The following is a 15,226-nucleotide window of genomic DNA, read 5'->3' as shown; positions in this document are numbered from 1 at the left end:
GTTGTTTTTGAGCAGTTGTCATTTCTGCAAATAAATAAATGCTCTAAATAGTAGATATAGTATAGTATATAATATTTATATTTGGAATTAAGGAGAAATGTTGTCCATGGTTTATTAAATACAGTGCAAATATTAATTTCCCTAAAATCTCTCTCTCTATATATATATATATCATATTAGATACAATTTATATTTATTTCACATTCATTTTCTACATTTATAAATACAATTATATACATGTTTTCTTAATTTTTTATGTGTATTTATGACACATCCTTATTATTATATAATTGAGAATTTTCCCACTGTGGGACTAATAAAGGATTATCTTATCATATCTTATCTTATCTTAATTACATATTATATTATTATATTTCATTATATTATAATTACTGTTCATTTGCTAAATTAAATATATTCCAAAAAGAAAAAAATGATATTTATTGTGGCAAAGTAAAAGTAATGCCGCATTAAATCTGTCATATCTTATTTTTTGTCAATATGTTAAATATATGTATAATTTTCTAGTCTATTTTTAGTTTATTACATTTTGTTATTTATGTTTTTTGGTGTGTTTAAGGCACATTTAAACCTGTATTTAATGTGTAACAGGTGACAGGTTATACATAGTAATGGAGCTTGTGGAGGGCGCACCCCTTGCCGACCACTTCAGCTCGCTGAAAGAAAAGCAGCAAACTTTCCCTGAAGAAAGAGTGTGGAATATTTTCATACAGGTAATCAACTGACCGACTGCCTCCTTTCTGAGGCCGAGGGTCATTAGGGTGGTCTGGAATTGGACTGTAAGCGATCAGAGATGACATTATTACATTAGAACCACATTCGTTATGTGTTACTGCCACCACAATCCATCTGCTGCTGAACATGAATACAACACAAGGCCTTTTTCACATGCCTGCCTGAATCACCCAATCTTCCACTGTCACCATCGCAGATGTGCCGGGCCTTGAGATATTTACACAAGGAGAAGAGGATCGTCCACAGAGACCTCACTCCCAACAACATCATGCTCGGAGAGAGAGACAAAGTCACCATAAGTCAGTGGGACAGTTTCACTCACAGGTTATTGATGGTTTTACCAAAACAGACATGAAACATCAACCAAAGTCCCGTCCTGTTTTTCAGCTGACTTCGGCCTTGCCAAGCAGAAGCAGGAGACCAGCAAGCTGATGTCCGTTGTTGGGACCATTCTGTATTCCTGGTTTGTATCCGTACAGATATTGTTCAAAAACAACCAGTAAAAACTAACACGCACTAATTAGCCTAATAAAGCATCCACCAGCATCCATGCAGCATGCATGTCTAGACATTATCGTTTACTACCCCAGCATTTTTAGGCATTTTGGCATTTGTAGGCATTATCAGTAGCCTTGTAAGCATTGATAGGCATGCTCTCCCTCACCAACCACATGGGTGGCATGGAATTTAGGCTAGGATGCTAGGCTAGCATTATTGGTAGCCAATATAGCATTTTATTCAAACATTATTGGTAGCCATGCTAGCTTTTGTAGGCATTTTTGGTTGCCATGCTAGCATTTTTGTAGGCATCACTGGTAGCCTTGCTTGCATTTTTAGGCATTTTTGGTAGCCATGCTAGCATTTTTAGCCATTATTGGTAGCCATGCTAGCATTTTTAGGGATTTTTGGTAGCCATGCTAGCATTTTTAGGCATTACTGGTAGCCATGCTAGCATTTTTAGGGATTTTTGGTAGCCATGCTAGCATTTTTAGGCATTACTGGTAGCCATGCTAGCATTTTTAGGGATTTTTGGTAGCCATGCTAGCATTTTTAGGGATTTTTGGTAGCCATGCTAGCATTTTTAGGCATTACTGGTAGCCATGCTAGCATTTTTAGGGATTTTTGGTAGCCATGCTAGCATTTTTAGGCATTACTGGTAGCCATGCTAGCATTTTTAGGGATTTTTGGTAGCCATGCTAGCATTTTTAGGGATTTTTGGTAGCCATGCTAGCATTTTTAGGCATTACTGGTAGCCATGCTAGCATTTTTAGGGATTTTTGGTAGCCATGCTAGCATTTTTAGGCATTACTGGTAGCCATGCTAGCATTTTTAGGCATTACTGGTAGTCTTGCTTGCATTTGCAGGCCTTTCTGGCAGCCATGTAAGCATTTTTAGGCATTACTGGTAGCCATGCTAGCATTTTTAGGGATTTTTGGTAGCCATGCTAGCATTTTTAGGCATTACTGGTAGCCATGCTAGCATTTTTAGGCATTACTGGTAGTCTTGCTTGCATTTGCAGGCCTTTCTGGCAGCCATGTAAGCATTTTTAGGCATTACTGGTAGCCATGCTAGCATTTTTAGGGATTTTTGGTAGCCATGCTAGCATTTTTAGGCATTACTGGTAGCCATGCTAGCATTTTTAGGGATTTTTGGTAGCCATGCTACCATTTTTAGGCATTACTGGTAGCCATGCTAGCATTTTTAGGGATTTTTGGTAGCCATGCTAGCATTTTTAGGCATTACTGGTAGCCATGCTAGCATTTTTAGGGATTTTTGGTAGCCATGCTACCATTTTTAGGCATTACTGGTAGCCATGCTAGCATTTTTAGGGATTTTTGGTAGCCATGCTAGCATTTTTAGGGATTTTTGGTAGCCATGCTAGCATTTTTAGGCATTACTGGTAGCCATGCTAGCATTTTTAGGGATTTTTGGTAGCCATGCTAGCATTTTTAGGCATTACTGGTAGCCATGCTAGCATTTTTAGGCATTACTGGTAGTCTTGCTTGCATTTGCAGGCCTTTCTGGCAGCCATGTAAGCACTTTTAGGCATTACCGGTAGCCATGCTAGCTTTTGTAGGCATTACTGGTTGCCTTGCTAGCATTTTTAGCCATTATCGGAAGCCATGCTAGCATTTCTAGGCATTTCTGGTAGCTATGCTAGCATTTTTAGTAGCCATGATACCATTTTGTTAGGCATCACTGGTAGCCTTGTTATCATTTTTAGGCGTTACTGGTAGCCATGATACCATTTGTAGGGATTTTTGGTAGCCATGCTAGCATTTTTAGGCATTTTTGGTAGCCATGCTTGCATTTTTAGGCATTATTGGTTGCCTTGCTAGCATTTTTAGCCATTATCGGAAGCCATGCTAGCATTTGTAGGCATCACTGGTAGCCTTGCTTGCATTTGTAGGCCTTTTTGGTAGCCATGCTAGCATTTTTAGGGATTTTTGGTAGCCATGCTAGCATTTTTAGGCATTTTTGGTAGCCATGCTAGCATTTTTAGGGATTTTTGGTAGCCATGCTAGCATTTTTAGGCATTTTTGGTAGCCATGCTAGCATTTTTAGGGATTTTTGGTAGCCATGCTAGCATTGTTAGGCATTTTTGGTAGCCATGGTAGCTTTTGTAGGCATTTTTGGTAGCTATGCTAGCATTTTTAGGCATTACTGGTAGCCATGCTAACATTTTTAGGCATTACTGGTAGCCATGCTAACATTTTTAGGCATTACTGGTAACTATGCTAGCATTTTAAGTGGGAAAATATGCAGCATGGAGAGTATTATTTTACTAATATTTTTCAGTCTTTGAGAAGAAGGCTTCTCTAAGCAGGCGAGTGGTGTAATGAGCAGAGTGTCTGCGGTTCTGTGTTAGTCCAGAGATTGTGAAGAGTGAGCCGTACGGGGAGAAGGCTGATGTGTGGGCTACTGGCTGCATCCTGTATCAGATGGTCACCCTCAAGCCTCCTTTCTACAGCACCAACATGCTCTCCCTCGCCACCAAGGTGACAAACCACTGATTATAGAAACTTTGGAGAGAATCCAGTACAGGTTAATGGATTAATTTGGATGCTAGGCTAATGTTGATAACAAACGCTAGACTTAGACTTTCAATTTTCTTATTACCATAAACACATGCCCAAAACATGATCATCTTGAGCCCTGGAGCAGTGCATTATGGACAGATCACGAGAGCCACGAGTCCCTGTTATGTCTGTTAAAAAGCTAATACAGCTTTTCAAAGCGAGAACCTCATACCAACCGTGAAGCATGGTGGTGGTAGTGTCATGATCTGGGGATGCTTTTCTTAAGCAGGACATAGACGCCTGTCTAGCACTGAGGGAAATATGAAATCTGCTCTGTATCAGAGAATTCTTCAAGAGAAGATCATGTCATTTGTCTGTGAGCTGAAGCTGAAGCTGGAGTGCTGTTGGGTCATGCAGCAGGACGATGACCCAAAGCACACAAGCAGGTCGACTTCACACTGGTTTGAAAGTAGGAAATGTTAACTTCCCCGATCTAAACTTTGGGCTATTCAAATGTTGTGCCATTGTATGCATTATTAGGTTTAAGAAGTGATGTTGGAGGTTTGAAATGGATTTGATGATTCAGGATTTCAGACAGGAGGCACTGGGCCTACAGAGGTTGCATATACACCAATCCACTGCTTTGATGCTTTCTAGATTGTTGAGGCTGCATTTGAGCCGGTTGAAGACGCCGCCTTTTCAGGACGAGTTACAGACATGATAAACTGGTGAGGCTCTTACAGATACCTGTTTGTAAAAGATTTAATTGACACTGTATGAGTTAGTATTCATCATCATCATCATCATCATCATTATCTCTGTGTCTGAAAAGTGAACGTTTACCACATTTACTGGTGAAGCAGCTCAGATGCTGTTGTTGTCTCAAATGAGATCTCGCCATCCTCTTTGAGAACTCACTGACCACTCCATCTACAGAAGCTGGAAGCCTTGCTGTAGTCATGGATGATCAGTTATCGTTCTCAAGTCATGTTGCAAATCTAACTCGGTCATGCAGATTTCTTCTGTACAACATCCGGAGAATTCGACCCTTCCTCATTCCTCCTCTAGAGAGTCGCCCAGGTGCTCGTTCAGTCTCTCGTCACTTCAAGACTTGACTAATGCAGCTCTCTTCTGGCTGGTCTCCCTCTGTGCACCATCAGACCCCTGCAACTTATCCAGAATACAGCGGCACGGGTCGTCTTCAACGTTTCTAAGTTCAGCCATGTTCAGCTCCTCCACTGCTGCGTACTCTCTCTCTTCCTGTAGCTGCTGCCCAAATCATCAGATTCAAACCCCTGACGCTGGTCTACAAAGCTAAGACTGGACCAGCCAGCCCCTCCATACTTAATGGCGATGGTCAAAAGCCGATCTGCACCAAGAGCCCTTCCAGCTTCAAGTCCGGCTCGGCTCGACCCGCCATCCTTTAAGATCCACGGAAGACGAGCGTCCAGACTTTTTACTGTCCTGCACCGAAGTGGTGGAACGAACTTCATCTGGGTGTCCGAACAGCTGAGAGTCCAACACTCACTGTCTTCAAACCCAGACTGAAGACCCTCCTCCTCTTCTGAGAGTGGTTGGGTGAATAGTAGAGTGGTCTCCTTATTGGCTTGTGTCTAAGCTTAGTGGGATCTTGGAATTTTTAGTCTATTCAAACTAACTGAGGTTATTCTTGAGTAAACAGTGAAGCTCTTGTGTAAGTCACTCTGGATAGGAGCATCTGCTAAACGCCGTAAATGTAACTGTAAATGTTATGGTCTGTTGGCCAGGTGTTTGACCCCCAATCCAGATCTACGGCCCGACATCGTGGAGGTCAGTTCCAGAATCTGTGACCTGATGATGAGGTTCATGGACGACTTGAGCACTGCTCATATTGCTCTGGAGAAGAGAGCCGAGCGAGACAGGAGGCGAGCGCAGAAGTACTGCTTAGAGAGCAACAGGATGAAGCTGATGAGCAGGTCTTCAGCCGTGCCTCAGGTACGTTCAGTCAGACTGCTGCTCTAGTTATACTGTGACTGTTTTTTTGTGTCTACTGAACGATACTGACATGACATGTCATTTCTTTACTGTCAGGAAATGGACTTTAAGGATCAACTACTTAAAAGTCAAGATGGCCACCAGTCTGACCTACATTTCTGTGAATCAGCAGATGGAGAAGCTCATGCTCAAGGTTAGAAAATAAAGCCTGGCCTAAAGCTATAAAGCCTGGCAGTGGCTTGAGGATATTCATTAGAACATACTGTATGGGGTCCAATTGATAAAGCTCGCTGGTCCTGCTTCACGCAAAATGTGCAACACAGTATTTGAGTCCTATATATTAAAGCTACAATGGCATTTCTCAGCACTGCCCTGCCTTTATATTTTCATGGCAATTTTACATATGACCTCTAATCAGAATCGACACGTTAATGACCTCATACGCAATAATGACCTGTTGACTGTAGAAAACATGGACGGCGTGGTTCCATTCCCTCCCATTCTTTAGAAATGAAGCCAAGAGTGTCCGCAATGTTGTCAAATTTGCAACCAGAGTCTGCGCAGTAGAGACCAAAGGTGGAGTCAGACTCGCATTCTCATTTGCTAGACACACCCCTTCACCCAGTCTGAGCCTCAGTGTCTCAGACCACCTTCATTGAGCTACAGGGCAGAAGAAGAGCAGACTTCCCCCAGGATTCCCAGTTTGTCCGGTGCGTGGACGCTCCAGCAGCTCATGTAAGTTGCTGGTCCTGCTGCAGATGACCGGTCTCTTCCAGCCAAGCCTGTCTGTCAATCACTTCATTCCTGAGTGTAGCCCCGCCTACAATAGTGCAGAGTAAGGGTTAAACTGATTTCTGGGGGAAATACAAATGGGCCGATATGAGAATAGGGAGAAGCTGTTGGAATTTGGAGACACTGGAGATGGAAAGACAGTTTAGAGGAGGAAAATGAGATGGAAAATGAGCTGAGCTACACTCTTGAGAGATGTTGCTCTGTCCGTGTTTTCTACTGACATTGGTCTAGATGGACTGGAACCTCAATCAGAGTCACAGATTCTGATTAAAAAGCATAAATACATGTTTTTCCCACAGTATGCGCTCTAAATCTCACATTTTATAATTAAGTTTAACTAGAAAGTTCTCTATATTCTGTATATAAACACTGTTAAAGTTTTTTTTATTTAATTCCACAGTTCATTCACTGCATATATGAAAATGCTGTAAATGAATTTATGCAGGTGTTACTGCACAGTAGAACAGCGCACCACCACTCCATTAATTGCGGCTATGATGTCAAAACCAAGAAAATATTAACATCTGACTGCCCATCAGCCTAGCCATCCATTCACACTGAAATGATGAGGAATATTATCTTATTTACTGAGCATTTTAGAGGTAAAAAGCTTTCAAAATGAATCACAATAGAGAGGCCATTTACATAGACAGACCAAGTAGAAAAAACAGACATTATATATATAAAATTAGTGAATAGTGGTTTGCATATATTTAATTCACTGTTTTTGGTACTTAAACACATTAAAGCATTGTGACTCAAATATAATAAATAAATGAATAAATAAAAAGGTAAATAAATGAGACTGTGTGGTCTCTAAGAAAGTAAAGCACAATAATTTTTAGCAGCTTTATTAGTCAACTAGCACAACTAACGCTTGTGTACCAAATCAAATTAGCGTATTTCTGCTGGTACTTTTAAACAGACATAGAATCCAGTGATGCCTCAACAACAGCTAGGTCTGCCATGAGATCGGCCTCAGCTCAGGAAAGTCTACTCCACAATCCAAGTAAGTCCATTAAACCGTCATGTTTTAGCACATGCTAATATTGCTGTTTGCTAGTGCGGACCAGGCCCTGAGGTGGAACAGGAGGGCGGAATCAGAGAATATTTTTGGCTTAAAGTCCGGGACGGATTTCCTGAGGCCGAACCCCCTCCCCAACCCTGTTGGTTTGGTAAATGAGGGAAGTAAAGAGAGGTGACGGGGTGTAGACAGGGTGGAGGTGGGTTCTACGTTTGACTTAGTTGAACTTAGAAGAGGGGGAGTTTGGGGTGGGCCCTTTTCCCAAAATTCAGTGATGTCATAACCCCACTTGTCGATATAAAATAATATTGTCATAGTCAGAACAAAATCTTGAGTTCCTAAAAATTGCAACTTTTCAGAAGGAAAATACCATCTTATCTCACTGTTTCAGTGGTAGTCAATGGATATTGTTCCTAAATTAATTGAAATAAAATCCATTGACTTCTATTGATTTCTTGATTTCTGTTGGCCTGTTCAGCATGATATTCAAAGGGTTGTTGAAACTTTAAATTATGTCAAAAACAAATACGCAGCTGGTTCAGTTAGTTTTATTTAATTGAATAAACTAATCTTATTTTTCTGGAACTTGTAGACTCGAACAAGCGCCCCGACAGCTGCTCCGACGAACAAAGCCAAGCTTGGTAAGTTTGCACATGTCCGATGTTTTCCCTTAAACTCACAGAAACCAGGTACTAAATGTGTTCTCAGCTTAAGTTAAGTCTTCAGGACGTTCTAGATCCTTATTTTGTTGACGGTACAAAGGACATTTTTTCTTACACAAAACCTCCGTAAACATTGTAACTTTAAAGCAGCTGTATGCAAGAATAAGTATTTTTGCTCCTGGGCTCCCCCTACAGTTAAGTAGTGTAGTTCATGTTTACTCCACTGCTGTAAATACAAATCACACTTTGAGCGCCCCCTCATGGACAGCTGTATTTGGACACATGCTTTTCTGGACAAGCTGAGAGATACAGAAGCAGCATCTGAAGGCAGAGAAGCATGAGGCGGTAGAGTAATACTACAGGATTTTACAGTAATTTGACTCGAGTTGCGCAGCGTATTTTCCTCCATGAAGCTCATGTTAATGCTCAGTAGAGCACAGAGCACAGCTCCTTTAATAGAGCTGATATTACTGAAATGCTTCATTTTCAATGGGCAGATCTGCAGCTGAAACAGGAGCCTAGTGCAGCCCAACATTTTCAACATCATCATTTTAATAGAACATTAGAATATCAGATATTAATATTAATATACAACATTCTCCTCATTATGGCTTTTAGAGAAATGTGTTTTTTTTTGGGGGGGGGGGGGGGGGGGTAGTGCACTATAGACCCCTGTGGCGCGGCCTAAGCTTTCGGCCTTTGTTTTCCTTCCATTACTTTTACTTTTCTACTTGAAGTCGTTCTGAAACCAGTACTTTTACACTTTTACTGGAGTAAAAAGCTTCAGTTGATTCTTCAGCTTCTATAGAAGTCTTTTAAACCCTCGTATCTCCACTCACTTCTACCTGAGGAATGAATGGGAATACTTTTTTTACACCTTTGAGCCTCAGACTTGGGCATGTTGTTGTTCATGCAGCGAGGCCTTTCTGCTCACCACAGTTGTACAGAGTGGTTACCTGAGCTACTGTAGCCTTTCTGTCAGCTCCAACCAGTCTGACCAGCCTCTGTAGACCTCTCTCTCATCAACAAGGCATTTCCGTCTTCCATCATTCTGGATGTGTTTTCTTTATTTCAGCATTCTGAGGAAACCCCAAAGACGGCTGTGCTGAAAATCCCAGGAGATCAGCTGTTCTAGAAATGCTTAATATTCACCAGCTCTTCCAGCATGAAACTCACAGCACAGTCCAAATCCCTGAGATCACATTTTTCCCCCTTTTGCCTGATGCAGCTGATCCATATCTGCATGGTTTTAAGCACTGCACTGCCCTGCTGCCACAGGATTGGCTGATTTACATAGTGGCATGAATGAGTTGGTGTACACAGTGTCCCTAATGCTACGTAAAGTGTTTAGTGAGTTTATAGAGGACATAATGGACGTTCTCATGACGTCTTTCTAATGCAATGTGCCAGATAAGGCCGAATTAGAACATTGCCAATGCTAACAGAATGTCCCTTGTTGGCTGGGTGGAAGAGGGTGTGGTGCAATGTGGAGATCATTGCTTTATTGCACCAGAGGTTTCATTGTTTAATCACAACTGGTCGCATATATGTAACTATGCAACTGTCTTTTCTCATGTGTTTCAGTGGTGACTGTGTGAAGTCCAAAGCTCGACCAGGTAACAGGCCTTATTTCTGTATTGGCTAATGGGTTCAACAAATACACATCCATAAAGCTTGCTTAAAATAAATAAAGAAATATAAATTTAAAAAAAGTTCAACCTGAACAAATAATGCTTTATAAAAGTCTTCAATAAATATATTTATATATACATTATTGATATCAATTACCAAACCAGATACAACAGATAGTTGAGAGTGGTGATATTAATAGTGGCAGATAGGTAGGGTTTAACATGGTCATTAGACAGGTAGAAGTGGTAGGAGGGTGAGCCGCTGGTCTGGTATGGGTGGTGGTGGGTGGGTGGCCTGATGGTCGGACTGGTAGGTAGCAGCTGGTCTGACGCAGGTAGAGGGGACCTCAGCGGGTGGGTGACCATTTACTCTGAGAAGGCAAAAAGAGAGATATTGTTATTATTTTCTTGGTTTTGACATCATAGACATTTTCCTATCGGCACTGAATGAACTGTGGAATGAAATGTAAAGCTTTAACAGTGTTTATATACAGAATCTAGAGAAGTTTACTGGAAAACCTCTATTTCTGGAATGCTCTAGAAAGTCTACCCTGAGGTTTAGAGCACATACTGTGGCAAAAAAACATGTATTTATGCTTTTTAATCAGAATCTGTGGCTCTGATTGAGGTTCCAGTCCATCGAGACCAATATTGTTCAATAAAGTCTGAAGTACATATTTCCAAATGATTTATTCACTATTCATTACTCCCTTACTACTACAGGAATTTGAGATCTGTCAAGTGCAAATCATCAATAATTGCATTATTAGTTGAAATAATGTGCAATTAACACTTTGTAACCACCCTGTTATGTGCATTATTGAGCATGAATTCATGAATTGTTATTAATTGTTATTAAGACTTTAATAATCACTAATTCATCAGGAAGTGTCCCATATTCTTAAGTGAGGTTCTGCTCATAACTAATTACAGAGCGAAAAACAACCAAATGAGGATTTAATTAGTCAATTTGCATCATAAATTCAGTATCTATTCTTGGTGAAACTCTAAAATCGAATTTGTGTTCCTTAAAATGAAGTGTTACCAAACAAATGTTGATAAAAATAAGAATACTAGACTAAATCGATATTGGCTACCAGTCACAAGTAACGTTGAATAAGCCAGGTTAAACAGGATTTCTGGATTTCAAAGCATTTATAGAGCTTTCTTTAAAAAACTAAAGTTCTTTAACAGTATTTCAGAGTTTAGAGTTTAGGCTCAGCCTTTTAGAAAAGAAAAAAAAAACATCTATAGCTGACCAAGCTGACCGAGTAAGCCGAGGTATTATCAATAATAACAATAAGCTACCTTCAAACGCCTTGAAAGTGCCATTCCTTCCAAATCGCCCCACATTTCAGCTGGAGCTATTAATTCTTCACAAATTTCCCACTGCCTTTCACCCAATACAGTGGCATGCAAAAGTGTGGGAACCATACATTTTTTGTAACCATTGTAGCCAAAATCTCCTATTTTAACATCAGTTAAACACCTGATGTTCCCAAAATGCACCAGGATGCACTTGTTTGGATGTTGCTTTGAAAATCTGCTGAAAATGAGGCTGAATTTTCCATGAAGGTCATATTTATGCAGGTGGTGCTGCACAGTAGAACAGTGCACTACAACTCCCAAGTCAGCTAAATCTTCTTGAAGGTCTTTTTTTTATTAGTCTTTGGAGCAGTCATGTGACCAGACCTCTGAGATGGTTTTTCCACACCTAAATTTCCTCCCCACCTTTGCTGTTATTTGCCATTTCCTAATTTGCCACCATGAGCTCAGAACATGGCTTTGTGGACATCAGATATTTTAATGCTCAGAGGGCTCGGCATCTGTTTAGAAGCACTCAGGGCTGCTGGTTGTTGGGACAAGGTTTGAGGAGCTTGGTAATGTGCATCACCAGGCCTTTCCTAATAATGATTATATAGGCCACTGTTCTGATGTATCGGCATGACGTAGGAGTAAGTGTCTGCTCTGCATTATCGCCCACAGCATCCGGGGGAATCTACGTGTCCCAAAGAAAAGTCCGGGAAATTGATGACCCCAACCTGAGGCTACTCGGACTGCTCCATAAGATTATATTCATCACCCAGGTCAGGTCGAGCTCACGTCATATCATCAGTAGTGTTGAGATAAATGACCTTGTGTCATAGTGTCTTAACTACAATCATTCAGTGGCTATTTTACTGCGACATTAACCACCCAAATAACCTGAAGCTTTTTTTTTTACGTTGTCATCAGCTTCCTCCAGGACCTCACAACACCTTCCAGAGGCGTGCAATAGAGCGCTTCAAGAAGTCCCTGTTCCAGTGTGGCAGTGGCCCGTTTAATCTGAAGATGGAGCTTAATAAGGTGACGTATGCACATGTTCTACAGTCACCACAGGGTTATGTCTACAGATTTTTAGTGCTTTAAACGTATCTCTTTAAGCCCCGCCTTCTCACCGCCACACCTGAATCTACATGCAGACATTGATCAAACTGCTTCCCAGAGGGAGGGATAGATCGAGACAGAGAGAATCATCATTACTCTCAATACTCTTACCATCACTACTACGACTATATTAGTTATACTTTATTATGATTATTATCATTATTATATTACGGTATTATGTTGCACACATGAGCAGTAGAAGAGTCTTTTTCGGTGGGGACTTTTATCAATCATTTAAAAATAGTTCTGATCAGAGGAGGACGGGTCGGGTCCCCTTTGTGAGTCTTGGTTGCTCCCAAGGTTTCGTCCTCCAGCTCTGAGGGAGGTTCTCAGATCGCCTGTGGCTGCTCACTGGGGTTAAAACCACATAGGTTGTGTCTTGTTGATCTCTTGTCTGTTTACTGATTGCTGATTTTGTAAAGCTGCTTTATGACAACACTGGTTGTTAAAAGTGCTGAACTCATCAAATGTATTTGATTTGATTTGAGAGTAGGCTATTTAACAGGAGCAGAACATCACCTAAAAATACCTCAGCGCAAATGTCAATGAGCTTAAATCCGTTCTAGATCAAAATCCTGTGGCTTTGTTGTGATGGAGCCAAGTAAGTAAATATGCTATGCCAGTAGGACTCCAGTCAAATGAAACAGTGACTTATTTAAGCTATTTTTAAAATTATTTTTATTTTGCCGTTGTGTAACAGGGTGGTAAAAGTTTCACTTCTGGATTTATTTGACTTGTGTCGGTTGTTATCTACACTGATAAACATAAAAATCCCTTGAGGAACATTTGGAGGTTCTTCCCTTTGAAACTGGAGGAACCTCTTAAGGTGCTTTGAGGAAAAAAGGTTCTTTGAAGGTTCCTCAAAGTACCTTAAGAGAAGCCTCCACCGTTTCAAACTAAAGCACCTCCAAAAAGAAGTTCATTGACCTTGAGATTAATGAGTTAAAGTGAAAGCAGATGATTTGTGATCATACAGGTGATTTATTACACAGGTTATTAATTCGTGTTGATAAGTAATTGAGTAAATGTTGATGTACCATATGTGTCCTACCATATCGTCCTAACACATGTAGACCTGACTAGTGAAGTACAGCTTGACGTGTCACTTTCTTTTAGCTAAATATTTCAGTGCTAAGAGCGAATGAGAGCCAGTATGGAGCCTGTTAGCATTTCTGAAGTCATGCTAATTAGCCATCACTAGCTTTGCACCATTCCACCATTTCCTGTTTCAACAGGTCCTTCAGGGAAGCCAGGAGGTGCTGGAGTTAGTTTCAGGCAGCAGGGAATGGTGGCCAAGGGTCCAGTCTCTCAGCGGACACCCAGCTAAGACACATGGTAGGACTGGCTAGTCACCCTCTTGTCCTGTCAGGTGCTGGCAATGGCAAGGCGCGGCAAGACGAGGCAAGGGCTTTCTTTGCATATTGTAGATGTCTTCAGTACAAGTGTTTGCTTCACTGTGATTTAAATACCAACCAGGTTTAAAGCAGCATTATTTTTAATATTATTTCCCCTTAAAATAGTAGCTGCAGAATCATGTGGTGTTTCACTGACTGTAATATAGAATAGTATTAGTCATATTAGTGTAAAATCCTATAATATGACTCTACCGCCTCAGTCCACATGCTTCTCTACCTTCCAGTGACGGTTCTGTATCTCTCATCTTATCCAGAAATGACATGTAGGGGTGGTTCAAAGCAAGAAATACTGATCAAATCCAGGGCTTATCACACACTAAGGTGTATTAGTCAGTAACTACGGGGACCTCTGTACAAACTGGTGGGGCTATTCTCTGCTAATAGAAGTTTGTAATAACACCTTCAGCCCACCAGAGGGCCCTAGGCTTTTTAAGGGGTTAGAGGGAGACAGAAGTGACTACACTGAATACAGTGAGGGGTGTTGTGTAGTGGCTAACAACACTGCCCTCCCTGGGACAGACTAAGGTTCAGTTCCCTTCTCCATTTGGGAAAGCACATACTGCTACACTAATAAGAGTTATTAGACAGGACCCCTAACTCTACATTCTCTAACATGTGTAATACAATTCTGATGTAAGTCGCTCTGTATAATAGCAAGAGGCGTAACATGATCATTGTAAATCTGGATCTGCCATCATGGTTCGGAACCGCAGATTAATTGCCAAAGTTTATCCATAATACTGTGAAACACTGTTTTACTGTCGATGTTATTAGTAATAAATCCCCATATCTCAATACAGTATCACAGAAAACCAAGTGACTAAAGATGAGGGAGCGACGTTAAGCATACGCTATAAGGACAAAAGTATTGGGACACCTGCTCATTCATTGTTTCTTCCGAAATCAAGCATATTAAAATGAGTTGATCCTGCTTTTGTTTAAGTAACTGTTTCTACTGTCCAGGGAAGAGGCTTTCTGCTTGCTTTTTGAGGAGCATTGCTGTGAGGATTTGATAGCATTCAACCACAAGAGTGTTAGTGAGGTCAGGAAGTTGGAAGGAGCACCACCCATTAATCCAGAAAACACAGTTCTTCCACTGCTCCACAGCTCAATAATAGGCAATGCTTCTCTACAGGGACAAGATAAGCTGTGTGTGTGTGCATACATTTGCACATCTGTGTCAGCTTAAAGTAGCTGAATAATGCATTCAGTAGAAGTGGTGTCCACAAACTTTTGAAGGATTAAGGCAGAAATGCTTTTGTTAAAAACGCAGCGAATGCAACTCTGTTGTTTTAACAGGCGAGTCGAGCTATTCGAGTCTTCGTGAGGGCATCACCTACGAGCAGGTACAGGTCAGTTTGTAAGGTAATCCCTTTATTGTCCTGCGTCAGTGGCTGTGGCTGTTAGTTCTGCTGCTGTAACCCTGTATGTTTGTGCTGATTCTCAGAGCATGATTGAAGAAGTGCTGGAGCACAGCGGCTATTACAGCGCACCTTTGTCCAGGTAGTCTTTGGAAAAGAGGGTG

The 15,226-nt window shown here is 41.0% G+C and overlaps 1 protein-coding gene across 2 annotated transcripts in view; it reads left to right on the top strand.

Annotated features, from left to right (window-relative positions):
- nek10 (NIMA-related kinase 10) overlaps window positions 1-15,226 on the top strand; it is a 39,847-nt gene that overhangs the window by 23,966 nt on the left and 655 nt on the right. For both annotated transcript variants that reach the window (XM_072659523.1, XM_072659529.1), the window contains 15 exons: window positions 613-734; window positions 953-1,055; window positions 1,144-1,219; window positions 3,626-3,755; window positions 4,434-4,504; window positions 5,543-5,750; window positions 5,847-5,943; window positions 7,468-7,551; window positions 8,159-8,207; window positions 9,813-9,844; window positions 11,846-11,946; window positions 12,095-12,205; window positions 13,522-13,621; window positions 15,001-15,053; window positions 15,149-15,204. In XM_072659523.1, the coding sequence (XP_072515624.1) occupies window positions 613-734; window positions 953-1,055; window positions 1,144-1,219; window positions 3,626-3,755; window positions 4,434-4,504; window positions 5,543-5,750; window positions 5,847-5,943; window positions 7,468-7,551; window positions 8,159-8,207; window positions 9,813-9,844; window positions 11,846-11,946; window positions 12,095-12,205; window positions 13,522-13,621; window positions 15,001-15,053; window positions 15,149-15,204 (1,393 nt within the window). The remainder of the gene's footprint in view (window positions 1-612; window positions 735-952; window positions 1,056-1,143; window positions 1,220-3,625; window positions 3,756-4,433; window positions 4,505-5,542; window positions 5,751-5,846; window positions 5,944-7,467; window positions 7,552-8,158; window positions 8,208-9,812; window positions 9,845-11,845; window positions 11,947-12,094; window positions 12,206-13,521; window positions 13,622-15,000; window positions 15,054-15,148; window positions 15,205-15,226) is intronic.

This window comes from Salminus brasiliensis, chromosome 1, assembly GCF_030463535.1.
Source record: "Salminus brasiliensis chromosome 1, fSalBra1.hap2, whole genome shotgun sequence".
Lineage (NCBI taxonomy): Eukaryota > Metazoa > Chordata > Actinopteri > Characiformes > Bryconidae > Salminus > Salminus brasiliensis.
The sequence above is the reverse complement of the archived record's forward strand: the minus strand, read 5'-3'. Positions and strand labels throughout refer to the sequence as shown.